Here is a 21,087-nt window from a genome sequence, read left to right on the forward strand (position 1 = left end):
ACTGTAAAGATTGTAGTCTGGGCTCAAATAAGTGTGTGTAAGTTACGTAACTTCCGTTACATACCTAAGTTAAAATATGAACTAACCAAAATCAAACAGCCTTCTCCTGGGTGAACGTCCTGTGTTTGTCTGACCCATCCATCCTCTCCGGCCTCCTCCCCACGCAGACGTTGCTGCTTTTGGATTAAGTTGCCCGACTGTCTTCTTTACTTTGACAGAACAGCTGAAGACATGAAAGGGGGGAGAGAGAGAGAGGGGGGGGATGACAAGCAGCAAAGGGCCGCAGGTCGGAGTTGAACCCGGGCCTGTTGCGCTGAGGAGTAAACCTCTATATGTGGGCGCCGGCTCTACCAACTGAGCTACCTGGGCGCCCCTGACTTCCTTCCTAAGAAAGCGCTGCACGTCTTGGCTCACGATGACGTGGGTTATTTGGGGGTTTTGGAGGTATAAGTACGAACAGTAAGAACAGCCTGAGATCTTTCAATCTGAACGTAGGGAACGTTAAACAGGGTGAGGCTAGAAGGGGGCATATTGGGGGGGGGGGGGGGGGGCACCACACCTGACCATCCCCCCTGTGCCATCCCACAAAAAAAGAAACCTGGAATCCGCCCCTCCCGTTGAATGACATTATCCCGTCGTTTATTATTCGAGTACAGTATGACGTCAATCAGACACAGCTGTTACATCTGAGACGAACGACAGGAAACAGGTCCTGAGTTATTGATCCGATGTGATTGGAGCGTTGAGGGAAAGCTGGTCACATGTTATCTGGGTACACAGCACAGAAATTACACGCTAAAACTGGATATATATGTGTGTGTGTGTGTGTGTGTGTGTGTGTGTGTGTGTGTGGCTGAGGGCAAGGTGTGAAATAGAGTAGCACTTGTAAATGGATGTAACGGAAGCAGGTGATCAACCATCGAGCTTCTCAACACACTCCCTCAGTGCTGCAGCCGGGGAGGGATGAAGTGGATGAGAAGAGGTGGAGGGAGAGAGAGTGGAGGGAGGGACGACAGCAAAGGAAAAGGAGAGGGAAAGTAGAGAGTAGAGAAAAGGAGAGAAAAATGGAAAATGAGAGTAGGGGGACCCGAGGAAGGAAGAATGAGGACGAGCAGCAAAGATTGAGGATGAAGGAAAGCAATAGAGAAAGATGAGATCATGTCACACTGAAATGAAACTAAGACAGGACAAACCAACTTAAAAAGAAGGAAAGGAAGGACGATAAAAAGAGGGAAAGAAATAGAGAGAGAGACAAATAATGAACAGAAAGAATGGGAAAAAGTATGACAGGCGTGAGCAAAGAGAAGGAGGGAAAATGAAAAGATCAGGAGGGAGGACGAAGGAAGAGATGAAGGAATGAGAGAGTGAGGACAGAAAAAATAGGAAGATGAGATGGGGGAATGAGGAGGGAAGATGGAGAGAAAAGAGAGAAAGGAGAAAGAAATGAATACGGACAATGAAGGAAAGCAAGAGAGAAAGAGAAATAGAGGAAAAGATGAAGAGAGAGAGAAATCAAACTGGAAAAAATTAAGTTTCAGAGGAGAGAGCAAAGGAGGGAAGGATGCAAAGAGAAGAGGAGATGGAGGTACTAAAGGAGAAAGAAAGAAAGGAAGAAAGAAAGGAAGAAAGAACCGAATGAGTAGAAGACAAAGATTTGGATGGAGTGAGAACATTGATGAAAGAGAATGAAGTTTCCAAAACAAGGGAAAAGAAAGACGGACGTCGAAAGAAAAAGAGACAACCAACCTGAAAGACATTAAAAGTGGACGAGAAGAGAGCAAGGAGGAGAAAATAGAGGAAAAAGACACAAAGTCAAACGATTAAGTGAGAGGAAAATGACAGAATTGAAAAGTAAAATAAAGAGAGAAAAAAAGGGATGAAATTATATAAAAGGAAGACGGGATAAAACAACCGTTAAATGTGGAAAGAAAGACATTGTGAAAGAAAGAGAGGGCAGACAAATGAAAAAATGAAATAAGAAAGAAAGACAGAACAGCGGGCTCTACCCCCCTCCCCCCCCAGCTGATATGATCTCCGTCATCAGCTTTCTTTCACTTTTCCCACATCGCGACGCTCCAATCAGACGGCCATTATCTCCCATTAAGGAGCCAGGAAACCCCGCGCTGATGCTTCCTGATTTGCTTCACCTTCTTCCAGGCCCTAAACGACCAGTCGGACCGCTGCTACACGCACAATCGCAGATATGTTTTCAAAATCAGCTCGGCTTAATGACTTCAGTTCCCAACAGCACAGGAAACGACTCAGATGGAGAAGGTCATCCATCACTGTGACGGAGAAAGATGCAATCACATCTACGTTTTGTACAAACACTCAGAAACAAGTTCATTGTTGCACTGCAGTCACACGGGAGCTTCGTCATTGGATTCTTCCCGTTAATCAATGCATCTTCTACTTTAAAGCTCTAACGCGTAACTTTTGGATTTTAATAATGTCTGTTACATCCGATGCCAAATTAGTTGCTACGACGCTAATTAAGACCATCAGCTCCACACAGCTCTCTCTCTCTGTGTTTCTCAGCATGGCTGTGATCAGAAGATCGGGTCGTCCGGCAACTTCCGCGTGCTGAAACTAGAGTCAAGATAATTAGCTCTTCTGAAGAGGGGTCGGGAGCTTTAGGGCAGTGGATATGACACAGGCCTTTGGTGTGGGAGACGCGGATTTGACTCCCACTGCGATACATCAACCAAAGTGTTCCTGAGCAAGGCACTTAACCCCTAGTTGCTCCAGAGGCGTAGCAGTTGTAAGCCGCTTTGGATAACTGCATCAGATGACATGACAGGATATATAATGAAGAGTCCATTGTGGTTTTTTTTAATCCTCCGTGTCCTCCTTGGCTACTAACAACTGCGTGGAGGAGGGCGGTGGTGGGGGTGGTGCGCGAGATGCGGCAACAGTTTTCTTCCTCATAGGGAAGACAGAAACTACGCACTATAGCTTTAAATTTTTTTGAAATTAGTCATCAGCCAAATGGCCATTACAATAGCACTGTTTCCTATCATTTGTAAATTTTTTTTTATTTTATTAATTCAGGACAATACACTGATGAACATGTACAGCAGTACATGTAAAAATGCCAGATTGTAGCCCAAGGGCTAATTTCCATCTGCAGTCCATTAGGCAGGTTGAAGTTACAATAAAAAAAGACAAAAGACATACAATAGCAACATTTAGTATATAAAACAAGAAGTGTCAAAAACATATTAATGAAGGCTGGAGTTTTGGTGTTAATGTTTCAACAGCTCGACTCATCAAACACCGATTTGTGTGACACATTCAGAAGGAACGAGACGGGACAGCTGAAGTGTCTTAATTCAGCGTCCTGCTTCTCATATTTCCATAATTAGGTTTAAAGCAACAGCTGACTTTCTGTGCAGTCCCATTATTCAAGATTAAAAGATGAACATGCAGCAAAACTTTTACTGTTGGAAAGAACTATTGGAAATATGAAATAATCTCGATGAGACCAAAGCTTGAAATTCTGCAGTGATGCAAAACATTAAGAGGACTTTAGGAGAAGAGGCTAAAGAAAAGTCTCAGGTGATACATTGGTGGGGACTTTAAATGGTTCCCTGTGATTGTCTCACACACACACACACCACACACACACACCACACACACACACACACACACACACACCAACACCCAGCCTTGCTATTTGACTTTCCATACAGTTAATGGTTTGCACCTGTTCTGTTTTGTGCAGCTTTTTCCAGCGTATCCTTCATCAGTACACACTCGCTGTGTGTGTGTGTGTGTGTGTGTGTGTGTGTGTGTGTGTGTGTTCAGAGCTCTTTCTTTTTCCACCATGTCCCCCTTCCTCGTCACGCTGCCTCTCTTCTTTGCTTAATTTTGTAGAAATGCCACAGTCTGTGCCCACTCCTCCACGTTGGATGGATTTCCCCCCAAGAAGTCGACAGATGTCAAGATCAGATTTGAATCCACATTCGACAGAGGATGTGACACTAACTTCACATCCAGAGGTAACGTTTAGTACTTGATTGTCTCCGGTCTTTCAGTGACGGGAGGGAAAGCACCCTGGCACGTTCTGACTGTTAAACTCGGATTTGATCTGATGAGGTTTGGAGTTTAATTGCATTAAAACATGATCTTTTTGGGCACATTTCTGCTTCGTTTCATCGAATACTATAAATGTGTTGTTTGAAGGAGTAGGCCTTGATGTGCTGCAGAAAATAAGTAGCATCCATGAGAAAGCAGTGGCAGCCGGCGCAGCGAGGTATTCCAGACTTCCTTCTCCACAGCCAGCCCCTCCTTGACGATCCTGAGGTTTTTCCAGACCAGATGAGATGTATTATCTCCTCAGCGTGTTCTGGGTCTACCCCGAGGTCTCCTCTCGGGGCCTGGAAACCCTCCAGAGGGGGGTGGCCCGTGAAGACGCAGCGGCTCTCTGAGCTCCCTGCTCATCTCTGAGGCTGAACCCTGGATACATTCCTGCTTGGTTTACCTAAAAAGCTGTAACAAAACCATAGGAAAAAGATCTTTATCGTTCCGTTTTACACTAGAAAAAAAAAAACTGGGGAGTCTGAACTGCATGAAACATGTCATAAATTCTACGTATCAGCATAAATAAAAACATGTGTAAATAAAGCATTTTGGTGAATTGAGATTGTATAATTCATGAAGCTGAACAGATCTTTATTACTTTTTATTATTTGTTCACTATTTTGAATATGTAAATTGTTGATTAACAGGAGCTGGTTATTTAAAAATGTTTTATTATTGGCCCGGCACGATGCAGGTGTATCACCTCATTGAACCTGCGGAGTTTAGAGGACGACACGCTGCTGCAGCAGAAAAACTATATGAGAGGGAAAGCTGTCAGTGTGTGTGTGTGTGTGTGTGTGTGTGTGTGTGTGTGTGTGTGTGTGTGTGTGTCTCAGGAGGGAAGCGGCAGCATAAAGACGCCAGATGCTACTGTGTCAAGCAGGTTAGGTGTGTGTGTGTGTGTGTGTATGTGTGTGAGACAGAGAGAGAGAGGGGGAGAGAGAGAGAGAGAGAGAGAGAGAGAGAGGAGAGAGAGAGAGAGAGAGAGAGAGAGAGAGAGAGAGACGGGTGAGTGGAGACAAAAGGAGGGAACTAGAGACAGGAGATGGAAAATGAAAAGTGTGTGTGTGTGTGTTTGTGTGTGTGTGTGGTGGTGTGGGGGTGGTCAGTGAGCGGGTAGTGTTCAGGTTACAGTATCACAAATAACTACTCAAGTGTGTGTGGTGGTGTGTGTGTGTGTTGTGTGTGTGTGTGTGTGTGTGTGCTGAACCTTTCTATCAGCTGCTTTAGATTATCTCGGTCTTTACCTCCATCTAGTGGTCCCTTTGACATTTCTAACAACTCTAGTGACTAAGCTTGTCTTTTTCAACAGAATCCCAACAAACCCTTTAACACACCAAAGTCACAACGACACTAACTAACTAACTAACCGATGGAGGCAGCTGTAGACCGGCAACTCTCGTGTTCTGAGAGGTAAAAGTACTGTTTTTGTCAAAGGAGTCTGGTGGCTCTGAATTGAGCAGAGACAACAGCTTCAGTGCTGACCGCCGTCTACTGTAGCTAACACACTGATCATGGAGAAGTACATCACACACTTTAAAAGATACAAATCATCGCTTAAAAAAACATGTGAGAAGCCTAGGAAATGAAGCACATTGTTATAGATTTAACTGGATATTCACAACCTTTCTTTACTTGTGATCTTTCAGTATGCAGTTTTGGCCTTGTGTCATGTTTCAATTCCACTAGTGGTAACTGTTTGTCTTAGAGTCGTCATATCTGCTGTACATTACTGCTATTTGGTCTTCTCTTTGACAATAAAGTAAATATAATGTAATGCAGCCGCCAATCATGGTTGTGTGTTATAATGTTAGTGTGTGAGTGTGTATGCATGTGTGTCAGTCATAGAAACAGACAAAGAAAACTGCCTTGACCAACATTTTGTCTCTGTCTCTCTCTCACTCACACACACACACACACACACACACACACTAAGTGCTCAGTCCATGCTGGAGGCAAATGAAGGCATTGCACTACTACCCTACTTTAGGACAGGTCAGTCCTCTAAAAGCGTCCAGCCACCGTGAAATTCATATTATTTCCATGGAGGAAACACACACACACACACACACACCACACACACACGGGTGTGTAGCATCGTCTCTGTGCTCTGAACATGCTTAGTTATGACAAAAACACATGGGAAGAAAAGAATATCATATCTAACCAGACTTAATGCAAAAATCACCAAATTTAAAGATAAATACATCCATCCATGCATTTGTCTTGCTGTTTTTTCATGTGGATGTTTGAACTTCACTGTGCAGAAGGATTTCTGTGCGGAGTTTGACACTAGACGTCTGTTTACACATTCCTCTGCTGCAGGACGAAAGTTTCCCTGTGCTCACCACGTTAAATCTCAGTTCAACACGTAGACGTACGAGTAGTCCGTCATGCAAAACATAGCATACAGACATTCTGTGACCCCTTTTTAGAAAAATGATTTCTAACAATGTAATTGAACTTTTTGTAGAGAAAAGAAACATAACAGACACAAATTAGACATATTATTCTAAGCAGAGTATTTTTTTATGAATACTCAAACTCAATAGTTTAAGTACCTTAAAGGTGTATTTAATAAGTAAGTAAAGAATTGATGAGCTCCAGTTTTTCCAGCTGCAACATTAAAGCCATGAACATATTAATTACATATTATAAACATATTAGCCTTTATTATTCCAAAATGGGTCATTGAAAGTTTTAAGTTTGGCACTTTAATGTTGATGCGGATACTTTTGTACTTTTAAATGCAGGACTTTTCTACTTGTTTCTACACTGTAGCCTAGTGTTGCTACTTTAACTTCCAGTGTCTGGAAGCAACGTCAGCGTGTCATCACGCATCTGGAGAGCGCGCGCTCCAGCGGCAGCGACGGAGAGGATGAGGAGGGCGCGAAGCCGTCGTGCCGCTGGGACTTTTGGGATTTACTCTCAGGATGATGCATATTTCGGGTGGTTTCGGTTGTTGTTGTTGTTCTCCTAAATTGTCCTGAGACACACACACACACACACACACACACACAGAGGGAGAGAGCGCGCGCGCGAGAGAGAGAGAGATGGGGGACGGTCACCGGCGGACCCGGACACTCGGGAGTCTCACGACCAAGTCCCGGGTCTCCAAGGAGACGAAGCTCCGATTGCGCGTGGTCTTTCTGGATGACAGCGAGCGCACGTTCGAGGTGGAGGTACGTTTGTCATCAGTTGAAATAGTCGAATAGTCGACTTTAGGAAAGTAACGTAGGCGTTTTTTTTTTTTACTGCACATGCACGTGCATCCCTCTCTTGTTGATGAATATAATATGTATGATGCATTCAATGTATGTCTCGTTGTTCTCTAAGTCCTGCTTTCACACGTTTTTTTTTTTACCTTCCTCTTCTTTTTTTAGATTCATTTTCTCTCATTTTGTGCGATTTTATTTCAGTCCTTCCTGTAAAACATGAAAGCAACTTTATTTCCACACTCCCTGTTTAAACTGGATTCAGGATTTGTAATTATAATAAACTATATTCATACTATATGATATATTTATATCATATTGCACACCAGTGTGCATTTCCACATTGAAATCAAATATAGTCAGACCTATAAGACAGTGGCAGGACCAGTGGTAGGCTGCCTACTTTAATTGCTTCTTTATACTTCTTCTCCACCACAATCCAGAGCTAAATATTGTACTTTTTACACTATAATTATCCAATAACTTCATACTTTTAGGACTCATCACTGCGGCCTGGGCCTCCTGCTCGTTAAACCTCTGGGCCTCTGCCACCCTCAAGTATTCCTTCACAGTGTTGTTGTCCTTATTGGACAATCAGAGACAGAAGAGACTATAAAATGGAAATTGAGGTTTTAAGTCTCCCACCAATAAAAGACAGTTTTTCTTGTTCATGTCCCCTGGAATGTCTCTGTCTCTGCCGAACATTGATCAGTTTCCATTCATTCGTAGTCTCACTACAGAGGTCATGAGTAAAGAGTTGAATCAACGCTTCAATAGAATTGTTACAAAATATTGTTATTATTAATATTTGTTGAAGGCTTTTTGTTCTAGACTGCAATAGATTGTTCGGGACAGACAGAAATATAGAGGCTTGCATTTTTAATTAAAATATTATTCTACATTTATATCCTAAATATGAAGAGTTTGAATGAGTCAGACGTAAACAGATATATGAAAGGTGACTCTCTGCTGTCTATGAACTGCCATGTGACCCACTCTCCAGCTGCAGAAAAGCAGAGTGACGGGTTTTAAACATGGTGACGCCGCCTGGGAGGCAGGAAAACAATCTAAAAAGGGACTTTGACTGTGTGTGTGTGTGTGTGTGTGTGTGCGTGTGTGCGTGTGTGCGTGTGTGTGTGTGTCGCTTGCAGTATTGTGTTAGCAAAGTAGCTCCCATTTTCCACGGCCATGCTTTTTCTGTCAGTTTCCCAGCGGCCTCCGGGACATTAGTAGCATCTTCAAAAGAGGAGGAGGGGTAGAAGGAAGGATGAAAGAAGAAACAATAACAGAAAGAAAGATGGATGGATGGACGGATGAGACTTTCCTCCCCTGAAAGATACCAACATAAGTCGTTTGTTCAACAGCATTTACGACACATATTTATGTTTTCAGTGGCGCCGCCTTCAAGTGCCCGTAGTAATTACGGGCATAACCAAAGCAGGAAGTAAGGAGATGAAGTGTGAGAGCCAAGGGGGTGAGCCTCCCCTCTCTAAGCGGAGAAAGTATGGCGCCATTTGGATGCTAATAAGCCATCACCCTCCGTTAGCATCCAATGACTACCATTCATTTTCACGTCACTTTGACATCAAATAACTTTACATCTGAAGCATTTAAAGTATCTATTTGTCCATTATTTATTTCTAAAGATACACAACGATGTATACAATGCTCCGTTACCTTGTAGCTCACGTTATGGCTCCATAGCAGACAGTTTTTGTAAAAATAGTATAACGATTGTGTCATAACCGGGCGACTTACTGTTGCACAGTAGAGGGATTACCGTATAGTACAGGAGAAGCTCACAGAGAGTTTGGACTTCCATTAGCTGTTTAGGTTTAATTACTAATGTTAATTAGCATGTTAGTTAGCAGTAATTAGCCTGTGCCTATGTTAATGTTAACTAGCATGTTAGTTAGCAGTAATTAGCCTGTGCATGTTAATGTTAACCAGCATGTTAGGTAGCAGTAAATAGCCTGTGCCTATGTTATCTCCTAACATATACCTACGCTCTCCGTCTCTGCTGATTGGGAATGATTGAGATTTCTCATCATCAGATAAACATTCACGCACTTTTACACAACGATCCTGTGATACTACATCTGATTTTAACCCAAACCACCACATTTGTCTAAACTTAAACAAGTAGCCTACCTTTGGTGCTGAAACCTTACCAAACTGTGACGGCTTCCCAAACTCAACGCCATGTTAATAACAGTTTTCTGGTTTGGATATGAGGAAGGAACACGCTCCTGTGGGACGTAATGGAGGGTAGGAATAAACAACCGATAGCCTTGTATGTTTAAAGGACTTTAGGGATGGACGGATGGATGGATGGATGGATGGATGGATGGATAATACCCACCCTGTGATAGGTATAGTGTATGGTAAAGTGTTTGTGTGACAGACCAAACCCACACTACAACCATAAAATAGGTTTCAAGTTGTGTGTAAGTGAGAGAGAGAGAGAGAGTGAGAGACAGAGAGAAAGAAGAGAGAGAGAGATAGAGATATGCCTTCAGGGCAATACCCCAATTAATGATCAGATGTGAAGGAAGAGAAAAGATGGATGCATGAATGGCTGACCGGAGGAATGGTTGATAGACCGTAAAGTCACGTTTTCTCACAGTTATGTTATGGAAACATATGCTTAGTAGGCTACTTATTATTTCAGGAATAGTAAAATAAAATTGAAAACACAAAAAAAAGACATTAAATGTAAAATTAGAAAGTTCCTACATTGACATCAATTCTGTCAATAAAAACCTTTCGACTCAATAAAATAAAAAAACAGATTTTTCAGATTTCTATATTTCATAAGATGAAGCCTTATTTAAAATGCAAAGGTAACATTTCAAAAAATGTGTAATACATAAAATAATTGTCTTAATGTAAGTAATCAACCGGGGGAATTTTCATGATGATACACATTAGTGCAGGGGTCTTCAACTTTTTCCAGGCCAAGGACCCCCAAACTGATGGCGAGATGGAGCGGGGACCCCTTAATTATATATATTGTATAAAATTGTGTTATATCAAACTGGTCCTATAGTGCCATGTGTAAATGTACCTTGTTATTGTGCATTCAATACTAAGATACTCAAATAATACACAGGTTCATATATTCATGTTTTTATTTTAAACATGTGCGAGGCACAGTGAGTAGGGTTGGTAGGGTGGCCATGCCACTGCCATTTATAAACATAACATAACACAATAAACTGATACCTGCCAAGATCAACAATGTCTGTCAATTGCATGTAATCATGCATAAAAGCTATTCAAATGAACATTTTTAAAACATAAATGTGAAAAGGAAAATAAGTGATGCTTGTTAGTGCCACTGGCATGCATAAACATACCTGTTATATTGCATACAATAGTGAACTATTAACATAACTGACAGATTCATGTTTTAATTTTAAACATACATGTAGTGGGACAGGTGTTGTGAATGAAACGGTGCCCAGCTTGAAAGAGCTCCTGTGTGTCGCTGAATGTGTGCATTGATGACTGAAAGACATCTTCTGCCTCCATTTATCTGTTTACTACAGTGTGTTGAATTCATGTTAATGTGTATTTAAAGACATTTCAATTAGTGGAAAAAATTGCAGGGGGGGGGGGGGGGGGAATATAAAAAAAAGTCTAATCAACCAAAACTTTTGCGACCCCCATGCAGTACCTCCGCGGACCCCCTAGGGGTCGCGGACCCCCTGTTGAAGACCCCTGCATTAGTGAAATGATTTGACATTTAAGGAAAGCTGTATTTCATTGTTGTTTTCCAGCGCATATGAATGCTGCACAGGTGAATCTCGAGTCAGCATTAGACAGTAAAGTTGCATTCCACTCAATTTTACTCTATTCTGCTCTATTGAAACTAACTCTGCTCTGTTGTTCTGCAGGCGGCTTTTTGTTTCAGTAATCATTGGTTAGGCCTCTGTTCTCTTCATAATGGGTTACAGCTGCTATGTCGTTCTTCTCCCCCCCCCCACCCCCTCTCTCTCTCTCATGACAAGTTAATGAGGGGCGTCCAGTGACCCCCTCCAGGGCGCTAAATGCTGGCTAGCAGACAACAAACACTAAAAAAAAACCTTGTGTCGCGGTGCACAAACATCTCAGTAATTAGAGGGATGACAGCGAAGAAGCAGGAGAGAGAGAGGACTGGGAGGAGGAAGAAAAGGAGAGAGATTAAAGAAGAGAAAAGACAAAGCCTGAAGAAGAGAAAAGGATGAGATGGGGGAGGGTAGGGGGGCTGGTAACGTTTCGACCTTATAGGATGACATGATGGTAAACCAGTTAAAAGGTACACAGTTAACACTGACAACACAACTAGATATTGTATCAGTATTACAAGAGTTGCAAAAACAGCGACAACAATCTAAAAAAAAAAAATCCAAAAACATTTAAAGATTTTTTTGGGGCGGGAGTCGACGTGAGCTTTCTACCCCAAGAACTCAGAGTTCAAATGACCTACAACAGAGAAGAAACTCTTCTTATGCAGAGTGAACTAAGTAATCTGGGGTCCCCCGAGTGTCCCCGGGTTCCAGTTTTAAGAGCGTCTCAATTAAAAAATCCAATTATCCCTCTCGCTCTCTTACACCATCTTTAATTCTCTCTCAGCAAAAGGTTTTAGGAGGAGACTTCTTCAACAAAGTGTGTGGTCATCTGAAGCTGCTGGAGAAAGAGTACTTTGGACTGGAGTTCAGACACCACGGCGGCAGCTACGTAAGAAGATCCAAAATCACACACACGCACACAAACATAGTATTTGGGAATAATTTGCCGTATAATGTCTTTTCGTTGCAGGTGTGGTTGGAGCTGCTGAAGCCTCTGGCCAAACAGATTACATGTAAGTGCTCTTATTTTGAAATAAGGCAAAAATAAGTAGAGAGTTGAAACTATGATATGCATCCACATGATTTTATGGATTTGCAGTAGTATGAGGTAGGTGTGTTAGAAAACCTCCCAGCATGCACTGGGGCAATGCAATTATGTTTCCGTCAGCTCTATGGCGGGGTTAGGGAGCCGTTAGATACTTCTTTTTATTTTCTCCTCTCTCTCTGTCAGACACCAGCGATCTGTTCTTCCGGTTTATAGTAAAGTTCTTTCCACCAGATCCTGGACAACTTAAGAGAAGCCTCACCAGGTAACACTGTCCTCTGATAGGATCCATATTTTCTCCAAAAACCTAATGCAATCATAGTGTGTCATGCATGCTTCCTTCTGTGTTTTGTGTTTTGTGTGTGTGTGTGTGTGTGTAGATATCTTTTTGCCTTACAGATAAAGCAGGACTTGTCCAACGGCAGTCTGACCTGTAATGACAACAGCGCCGCCCTGCTGGTCTCTCACATTCTGCAGTGTAAGCATTCAAATATTGCACAGGTGCTAAAGGTCCCATGACATGGTGCTTTTGGATGATTTTATATAGACCTTAGTGGTCCCTAATACTGTATCTGAAGTTCTTTTTATATAACCTTAGTGGGCCCCTAATACTATATCTGAAGCTCTTTTTATAGACTTAGTGGTCCCCTAATACTATATCTGAGTCTCTTTATACCTTAGTGGTTTGCCCCTAATACTGATCTGAAGTCTCTTTATATAGACCTTAGGGTCCCTAATTGGATCTGAGTCTCTTTTTTTATAGACCTTAGTGGTCCCTAATACCGTATCTGAAGTCTCTTTATATAGACCTTAGTGGTCCCTATACTGTATCTGAAGTCTCTTTTATATAGACCTTAGTGGTCCCCTAATACTGTATCTGAAGTCTCTTTTATATAGACCTTAGTGATCCCTAATACTGTATCTGAATTTAATTGATCTACTGTATATTGATAGTACTTGAGAGATATTTTACTCTAATCAACATATGGGGGGAAGAAAATACTTTATTGTATTTGAATGAGGAAAGTTGTAAACACTCAGAGAAACTTCCCCTGGCTGGGTGCTGGTACATCGTTTCAATGGGCATGTTTTTGTGTGTGTGTGTGTGTGTGTGTGTGTTGTGGGTGTGTGTGTGTGTGTGTGTGTGTGTGTGTGTGTGTGTGTGTGTGTGTGTGTGTGTGTGTGTGTGTGTGTGTGTGTGTGTGTGTGTGTTGTGTTGCAGCAGAGCTAGGGACTACGACGAGGAGCTGGACTGTCAACATCTAGAGATGAAGCAGTACGTCCCCAACCAGGAATATCTAGACCACAAGATCATGAAGCTTCACAGGAAACACAGGTACACGTGTTGACGTTTTCTCTGCGGATCTGTTGATTTTCACCCCAAAGCCACCAAAAGGGAGTAAACTCATCTCAAAACCTGCAAAACGATACGTCTATCACACCCAAAGTCATTAATGGTAATATATGCGAGGGCATAAACCACACCCTTAGAAAACTCGATTACTTTGGCTACATCTATAATAATAAACAAAGCTAGGTTTTTCTTGTGTATTTACAAGCCTGAAAACTAACTAGTCTCCTGTAGGTGAGGGTTTGAAGTCTACGTGGCGTCTTCCAACGTCGGGCAACCTGCTTCTCAGAATTTGTCAGCCGGTGCAACATCAGACGGCGTTGCCACTCAGTTTGAATCAACTTTATTGTCACTTCTGCAATATGTGCCAGACATACAGGGGAATTGGAAATATGTTTCACTCCAACCCACGGTGCAATATGTACAAAGATAAAAGATTAATAATATATACAATAAGTAAATTCTAAATTGTACAAGAGTAAGGCCAACCCAAATGGTATAAAGACCTACAGAAACTTTAATATAAAATGAGAGTGAAAAAGTGTTGCTGAGAGTCTTATAAAGAGGCCGGTGCTGTTCCTGATGGGGGGTTGGTGGGGGTTCAGAGTCCAGACTTCTTGGGGGGCAGAGGGGAGGGACAGTTAACAGTTCATTTGCTTGACGTCAAAAACGTGGACGTAACGTTAACACAAACTCAATGGGGTAGTAACGTCACGTCAAAGTCAGAAAGCACAATCCTCTTTAGCATGTCTCACTCAGCTGTTCCACTGCCATGTGTCCCATCAAGTCTGCGGCCAATAGAATAAGATTTGGTTATGACGTGACATATAGCCCGCCCCTTTTCATTCAGACCCTTTCTGTCTCTCTCTGAAGAGGTATGTCTCCTGGCGAGTCGGACATTCAACTACTGGAGGTGGCGAGGAAGCTGGACATGTACAGCATCCGGCCTCACCCCGCTCACGACGGGGAGGGAATGAGGATCAACCTGGCTGTGACACACTCTGGAGTACTGGTCTTTCAGGTATGTGGTTTGTGGTCTAAAAGACACTTTCAAAAAGGATTAACCTTCCACAAAGCTGGGGACTAAAAGTGCCCGGTGACACTTGTCTACTCCAGCAGGAGGTGCTGTTTTCAGCCACATTAGCAGGTAAGCTATAGGGATGGCAGTCTGTTGGTCCAGAGTGAAATATCTCAACAAATATTGTTTGGTTTGCCATGACATTTGGTACACACATTCAGTGTGTCCGGAGGATTAACCCCAAAGACTTTTGTGATCCTTTGACTTTTTATATAGTGCCACCAACAAGTCAAAATGTCTACATACGTTCATCTAAAACAAATTAATGTTGAAAATGTTGAAAATTAAAAGCTGAGTGTTATGTCCATCGTCGTGCATAAAAGGACACATCAATGGATTGTTTTTGCCTGTACTCTCTAGGGAAACACCAAAATCAACACGTTCAGCTGGGCGAAGATCCGCAAGCTGAGCTTCAAGCGCAAACATTTCCTCATCAAACTACACGACAAAGTTGGGGTGAGGATCCTCGGATGGGCGGACTGGAAGTTGTGCGACTGCATTTCTACAGTTCAGATACTGTATGTGTCTATTAATGCAAGTGTTTGTCCATCCAGCCGTCGTGTAAGGACACACTAGAGTTCTGCATGGCCAGTCGAGATGTGTGTAAGTCCTTCTGGAAGATGTGTGTAGAGTACCACGCCTTCTTCAGGCTGGCAGAGGAACCGAAGACAATACAAAAAAAACTGCTCTCCTGTAAAGGCTCCAGGTTTAGATACAGGTACTGTGGCGTTAAAAGGTACACTCAGATTCAATTTTGATTTAAAGTGCTCATATTATGCTCATTTACAGGATCATAATAGTATTTAAAGGTTTTACCAGAATAGGTTTACATGTTTTTTTTGTTTTTGTTTTTTAAAAAACACCTTATTTTTGTTGTACTGCACATTGCTGCAGCTCCTCTTTTCACCCTGTGTTTTGAGCTCTCTGTTTTAGCTACAGAGTGAGACATCTCACTTCTGTTCAACCTTTGTTGGGAGTCGCACATGCTCAGTAGCTAGGTAAAGACTACATAATAATATGAGCAAAATATGAGCACTTTAAATCTTACCAATTTGTCTTTTTCTTCTAGTTTTTCTAGTTTCAAATGTAGTCTGTTTTGTTGTTGTTTAATCTAATCTAAGTAATCCTCTATTGCCTGAAACTGCGTAGTATATTTTTTGTGTTTTTAATTTTTGGGAGGGCTTTGTATGGGAAACTTTACAACAAGCTTAAACAGAACAATGATGAAGATGTACTTTGTGGGGCAGCGGACGGACGCAGAAGCAGCTGCTGGAGTGTATGGGATCAGGGGAGAAGAAGCCTTCGCACTTTGAGAGGTGAGAAAAACTCATCGGCACAAGTCAAACGAATCAAGGTATACACACTGATTACGATGCAAGAATCGACTCTTTTGATGGAAATGCCATCATTAAAAGGCGCAAACCGATCCGCCAACAACTACCACAGGAGATTTTAAAATTTACTGTATATTTTAGCCATTTAGAAAACAGATACAATAAACCTCAAATCCTTGATCACTTTCCTCTGGAGGTCAACGGTCAACTTTATTGAAGGAACATTTGGAAAAGGGATAAAAACACGAGCTAACAACCTTTTTGTCTTCTTGCTCTTCATCCAGAATCTACTGTCAGTCAGACGGCGATCGACAGTGCCGCTCCTCCCCCGATCTCCTCACGGACGTCTCCAAAGAGGTAATAAAAGCTATTCGTGCATTACTGTACATAAGAAGTATCAATTAATTTGCTGAATAACCGTTAAAGTGATCGACCGAATACTAGCCAGTTAGGTCATTGTCGAGTTGGTTTTACATTTAGGAAATTGAATATCTTTGGGTTTTGGACTGTTGGTCGGACGAAACAGTCGAGGACCTTTTAGCTCCATGATGTTGTGATTTCATTTCTTTCTTCAGTTTTCTGATATTTTATTGGCCAAACAATTGATCGAGAAACTTAAGTTGTTATGTTTGTGTGTCTTACCTCCTCAGATGTACGACCACTCCCACCTGTTCACCCGGTCAGGCCACGCCTCGGCGGTCTCCAGTCAGGATGAGATGGAGCCTCATCCTCGAGGCGCGGACGACGCCGAAATCTGTGGAGGGGCTAAACGTAGCCAATCATCCGTCACTTCTCTCTCTCAATCATATCTACACCAATCAAGCCCCTCGCCCAAGATAAGATCTGCCTCCATATCCGTGATGGAGGACATGAGGGGCGGACGGATCGGGATGCAACGCCAAGCCCAAAGGCTAGCCGGTGTCTATGGAAACCGTTCACGGCGTCGGCCCAATCCTCAGCCACACCCCGACGCCGCTCAGCAGCTGGTTCTTCTCTACCCAAACAGCCCTGCCTACCAGTATCACCCAATCCTCCCAACGTTCCCATTAGCGGGTTCCACGCCTCTAAACCGACACCCCTACCTGACGGACTACGTTGCTGTTTCCTCACTGGAGCGGTTCCCGCAGGCGAGGAGGCAGGATTATGTGAGGATGGATGGCATATCGCGGACACCTTTCTATCCACTGAGATACGATTCGCCACCAATCTCGCCAATGAGGAGGAACCTCCACCCCACCGGATCAGGCGGGCATGGATTGGCTCGGGTCTACCAGCCTGGAAGCAACGGTGCGAGGCTCCTGGGCGTTGGACATACGGAGGCGGGGCATTACAGCGATGACTCCAACTTCCTCCCGGGGCTCCCTCGCCGCGTTGCTAGCCAACCAAATGTCAAGTTTAACCTCTCAAGGAGTTCTAACCCCGCCTTTAACCCCGCCTCGGAGTTCCGTCCCCTTGGTTACTACCCCCACCTGACACGCCCCTCCAGACCCACCTACCTCCCTCTAAACTCCTCCCCTCTGCCCAATCGACCCACCTCGCTATGCATGATCGGAGGCACCGCAAGAAGCTACAGCGACTCAGACCCGGAGGTTTTCTATCCATATTACTGCCCACCACCCCCGAAGGGGAAATTGGTACGGTCCGCTGGACTAGCCAGGATGAGGTTCTCCTCCGGGAGCCTCCAATTGGACGAGGAGGAGGAGGAGGAAGAAGAAGAAGAGGATGCAGTAGCGACGGAGAAAGCAAAAAATTTGTTGAAAGGCGAAGAAGAGAAGAAAGAAAAGACAGGAGGAGATGGGACTAAAGGTGCTGCAAAGATTACTGAAGTCACATTGTGAAAACTGGCAGGATGGATTTTAAAATTTAAAAAAAACATCCACTACAGACTGTAGAATAAACAAGACAATTGTAATAAATGTGATGGCTTTATATGTAGGACAAGTGTATTGTTTACTATGTGTGCTGGCAGTTGAATTGTATAGTTTTTGCCTTGTTTTAGTAAAAACCACTTCTTTGGTAGCCATATTATGGGTACAAGCTAGCAAATTAAGAGGGTTATTAATACATGTAAAGATTATATCTATGTACTGTCACGGCATAACCACAACCCTAGGAAAACTTGATACTACGGTCTAAGAGCTTCCAAGGTTTGGTCGCTTGTGCATTTGAATCTAAAGAGCTGTAGACCTACACGCAGGTTGCCAGGCAACAGGTGGTCTATATCCACAACGTTCCCCTTCCAGGATTGAATGACACTCTTTTCGGCCGGACGTTTGTATCCTTCCACTTTCTTTGTGTTGGAGTTTTAACCTCCGGTGGACTTCTGAGGACTATGGTTACCTGGTCCTCAGATCTCTGCTGGGTAAATCCAGACAGCTAGCTAGACTATCTGTCCAATCGGAGTTTTCTTTTGCACGACTAAATCAACCTCTGAACGTACACATGTTCCACCAAAACAAGTTCCTTCACAAGGCAATTTTGCAACGGCACAGTGGCTCCGTCCAGCGCCGCCCAAGAAGATTGTGATTGGTTTAACAGAAATGTCAATAAACAAGAGCATCTTTTTTTCCCCAGAAAGCTGTGTGGACTGGCCAGACCCTCCTCCACAGCGCTGTGGAGGAAGGTCTGGCGAAGCGAGACTAGGTTACAGGTAAAACCGTACCGCTTGGTTCCATCATTGGACCAGATTTCCGTGGTCCGGCGCCAGTCAGTGTTGTTGAGAGTTCATTCGCAGACATTGAAAGACGCGGACAATAACATAACAGAACGAGGTTTCTGAGTGTTGACTTGTTTCCCCCCCCCCATGTCTTTCCTCCTCAGACTGTCTTCTCAGTCTGTCCTTAACTTCTGCTTGGAAACTCCCTGGCTGCCCTTTGAGTAGCCTGGCAACCAATAGGAAGCTTGTGCCGTGACAGTAACCGCCCTAGCTGACTATTAAAGGTCCAACAACGTGTAGTAGCCTGGGCCTTAGCAACTGACCGGGTTTACAGTGTCGTACACCTTTTAAGACTTCAATATCTTGTCGGTGTGATGCCTACGTGGGTTTGGAAAACTTATTAGATAACTTTCTGGGTGGTAGAATTCTGTAAAGAAATGTGACGATTTACAATGTGTCAATAAAAGGATTATACAAGGAATAGAAGATTTTCAAATTAAATTCATCCGATATTTACTCTACAATTTATGATATTGTTGTTTTTTTTAGTAATCAAAGCCGTCAGATCATTTCCAATTCTTTAACCCTCATGTTGTTCACTGGTCAAATTTGACCCTTTTTCAGTGTTTTCATCACAAAAAATGAGCCTTCGAAATAAGCTGAAAATGTCAACATTAGAAGTATCAAATAACTTTGGAAAAAACATTTTAAAAAAGCACCCACAACATTGAAAAAGTGACAAAAATGTCGGAAAAAGCACTAACTTTTTTTCATGGTTGACGGGAAGACAACACAAGGGTTAAGACATTGTGATAACAGAAATTAAAATAAGAGTAAAGATTGTTAGAAACTACTCATACCCCAAATTTAGAACATTCTTCGTGACACTGATGAAAACTTTTCTCCAGAGAAATCACAATGAAGGAAACAAAGAAACAGATGAAACACCTTTCTCAAATCAAACTTAAATATTTATTCATAAAACTCCAAGTCCCGCTACGAAAAAAAAGTACACTTCTGTATAATCTCAAATCTTTCAAATCTTTCATTTTACATCCCCCCCCCCCCCCCCCCCCCACGACAAGCACCTTCCTATCCCTTATGATATATAAAAAGACAAAAATATAAAATGACCAAGTCTTATAGTGTCTTTGGTACAAACTATCAGTAATATCTTTGATTACAGCTCCCTTCATGCTCTTGGGAAGGACCTGTGCTACTTTCCAAAGGTGGAATTATAAACAACATCTTTACACATCGAGCATTACGTTAAGAATCAACTCTGCAATGATTTTTTTTTTAACTCGATGCATGATGAAAAAGGGAAGGACTCATGAGCGAGTGGAAAACTTTTCGTCTCGCTTGCAAATCTTGGAAAAATGTTCATTTTGTTTTATTTACACTGGAATCGTATTTTTTTTTGAACTACACACATCCCAGGAAGTCAATCCCAGAATGAAATAGGTGTATGGCTGTAAAATGAGCTAAATATAACCCTGAAGTGTTAGACTTTGGAAGTTAGACCTGACCTGGACCGAATTCCTGGATCAGGGAACTGTAATATAAAGAATTACTAAAGACAATAAAAATATGTTATATTGGCATATAGTCTGTCTCAAGTGCTACCGAACAAACATATAGACATCTACAAAGTCCAGAAAAGTCATGACTCAAGACCTACCCCTGCTGATGGAGACCCCTCTTCTGTTTATCTTTCTGTGCGCGGTTTCAAAAAAAACCTCCTTTTAGAAAAAGACTCACAGCATAAATAATTAAGGCACGTGGTGGCAATGTTAAGACTAATAATTACATAGACTTACTTTAAGCAAGCCCGTGGCCCAAAAAAGGGAAAACAAAAACAAAAAAAATCCAACTGGCTAGATTGTTTTTTTCCAAACTTCAGACCAGTGGATTTAAAAAACAAATTAAAATAAAAACAGCTCTCTTTCAAATCCAACTTGGGGGAGAAAAACAATCAACCAGCAACAGTGAGTATATATATTTATAATATATAGTGTATATATTACATTAGTAGTGTGTGTGTGTGTGTGGTGTGTGTGTGTGTGTGTGTGTGTGTGTGTGTGTGTGTACAGCGAGGAGACATCGCACAGCAAATATCCTCGGTTTCCAATCGTGCAGCAGCGTCACCGTATGGAGACACAGTCTCTCTTCACATAACGTACTTCCTTCCTTTTCCGATCCTTTTTCCGAGTCCTTCAGTTCGTCGTGAATCTGAGATTAAAAAGAAGGGAGAGAGAGCAAAAGGTTTTGGTCAACGAATGATATACGGTAATGACGATACGGAGAGAGAGAGAGAGAGAGAGAGAGAGAGAGAGAGAGAGAGAGAGAGAGAGAGAGAGAGAGAGAGAGGAGATTCCAATAAAGGCTGCAGGCAGAGGATGAGGAGGAATTACACACAAATTAAAAAAGGACCTTTTTATTTAAAAAAAAAAAAAAAGACCATTTAATTTGTGGGGCAATTTAAATTTGTT

General features: G+C 42.5%; 2 protein-coding genes across 2 annotated transcripts in view; one reads left to right on the plus strand and one right to left on the minus strand.

Annotated features, from left to right (window-relative positions):
- The first annotated feature begins 7,108 nt into the window (after positions 1-7,108).
- On the plus strand, positions 7,109-17,814 carry LOC116669526 (FERM domain-containing protein 7). The gene is made up of 12 exons (XM_032499461.1): positions 7,109-7,265; positions 11,916-12,020; positions 12,102-12,144; positions 12,363-12,441; positions 12,557-12,658; positions 13,402-13,512; positions 14,401-14,548; positions 14,966-15,061; positions 15,160-15,323; positions 15,853-15,921; positions 16,224-16,296; positions 16,590-17,814. The coding sequence occupies exons 1-12, from the start codon at positions 7,137-7,139 to the stop codon at positions 17,775-17,777; spliced, it is 2,307 nt and encodes a 768-aa protein (XP_032355352.1). The 5' UTR covers positions 7,109-7,136; the 3' UTR covers positions 17,778-17,814.
- Positions 17,815-19,551: 1,737 nt separating this feature from the next.
- Positions 19,552-21,087, minus strand: part of LOC116669511 (serine/threonine-protein kinase 26-like) — a 30,694-nt gene continuing 29,158 nt past the window's right edge. Inside the window, 1 exon segment of the mRNA XM_032499440.1 lies at positions 19,552-20,827. Within this exon segment, the coding sequence (XP_032355331.1) occupies positions 20,812-20,827 (16 nt within the window). The 3' untranslated portion in view covers positions 19,552-20,811.

Source organism: Etheostoma spectabile, chromosome 19, assembly GCF_008692095.1.
Source record: "Etheostoma spectabile isolate EspeVRDwgs_2016 chromosome 19, UIUC_Espe_1.0, whole genome shotgun sequence".
NCBI classification, from domain to species: domain Eukaryota; kingdom Metazoa; phylum Chordata; class Actinopteri; order Perciformes; family Percidae; genus Etheostoma; species Etheostoma spectabile.

What these genes read in the sequence shown, in the direction of transcription:
- LOC116669526 (XM_032499461.1), top strand. Translation starts at nt 7,137, where the DNA reads ATGGGGGACGGTCACCGGCGGACCCGGACACTCGGGAGTCTCACGACC. An exon ending in AGCGCACGTTCGAGGTGGAG is followed by an intron (nt 7,266 to 11,915) that starts GTACGTTTGTCA and finishes ATTCTCTCTCAG; the next exon opens with CAAAAGGTTTTAGGAGGAGA. An exon ending in GACACCACGGCGGCAGCTAC is followed by an intron (nt 12,021 to 12,101) that starts GTAAGAAGATCC and finishes TTTTCGTTGCAG; the next exon opens with GTGTGGTTGGAGCTGCTGAA.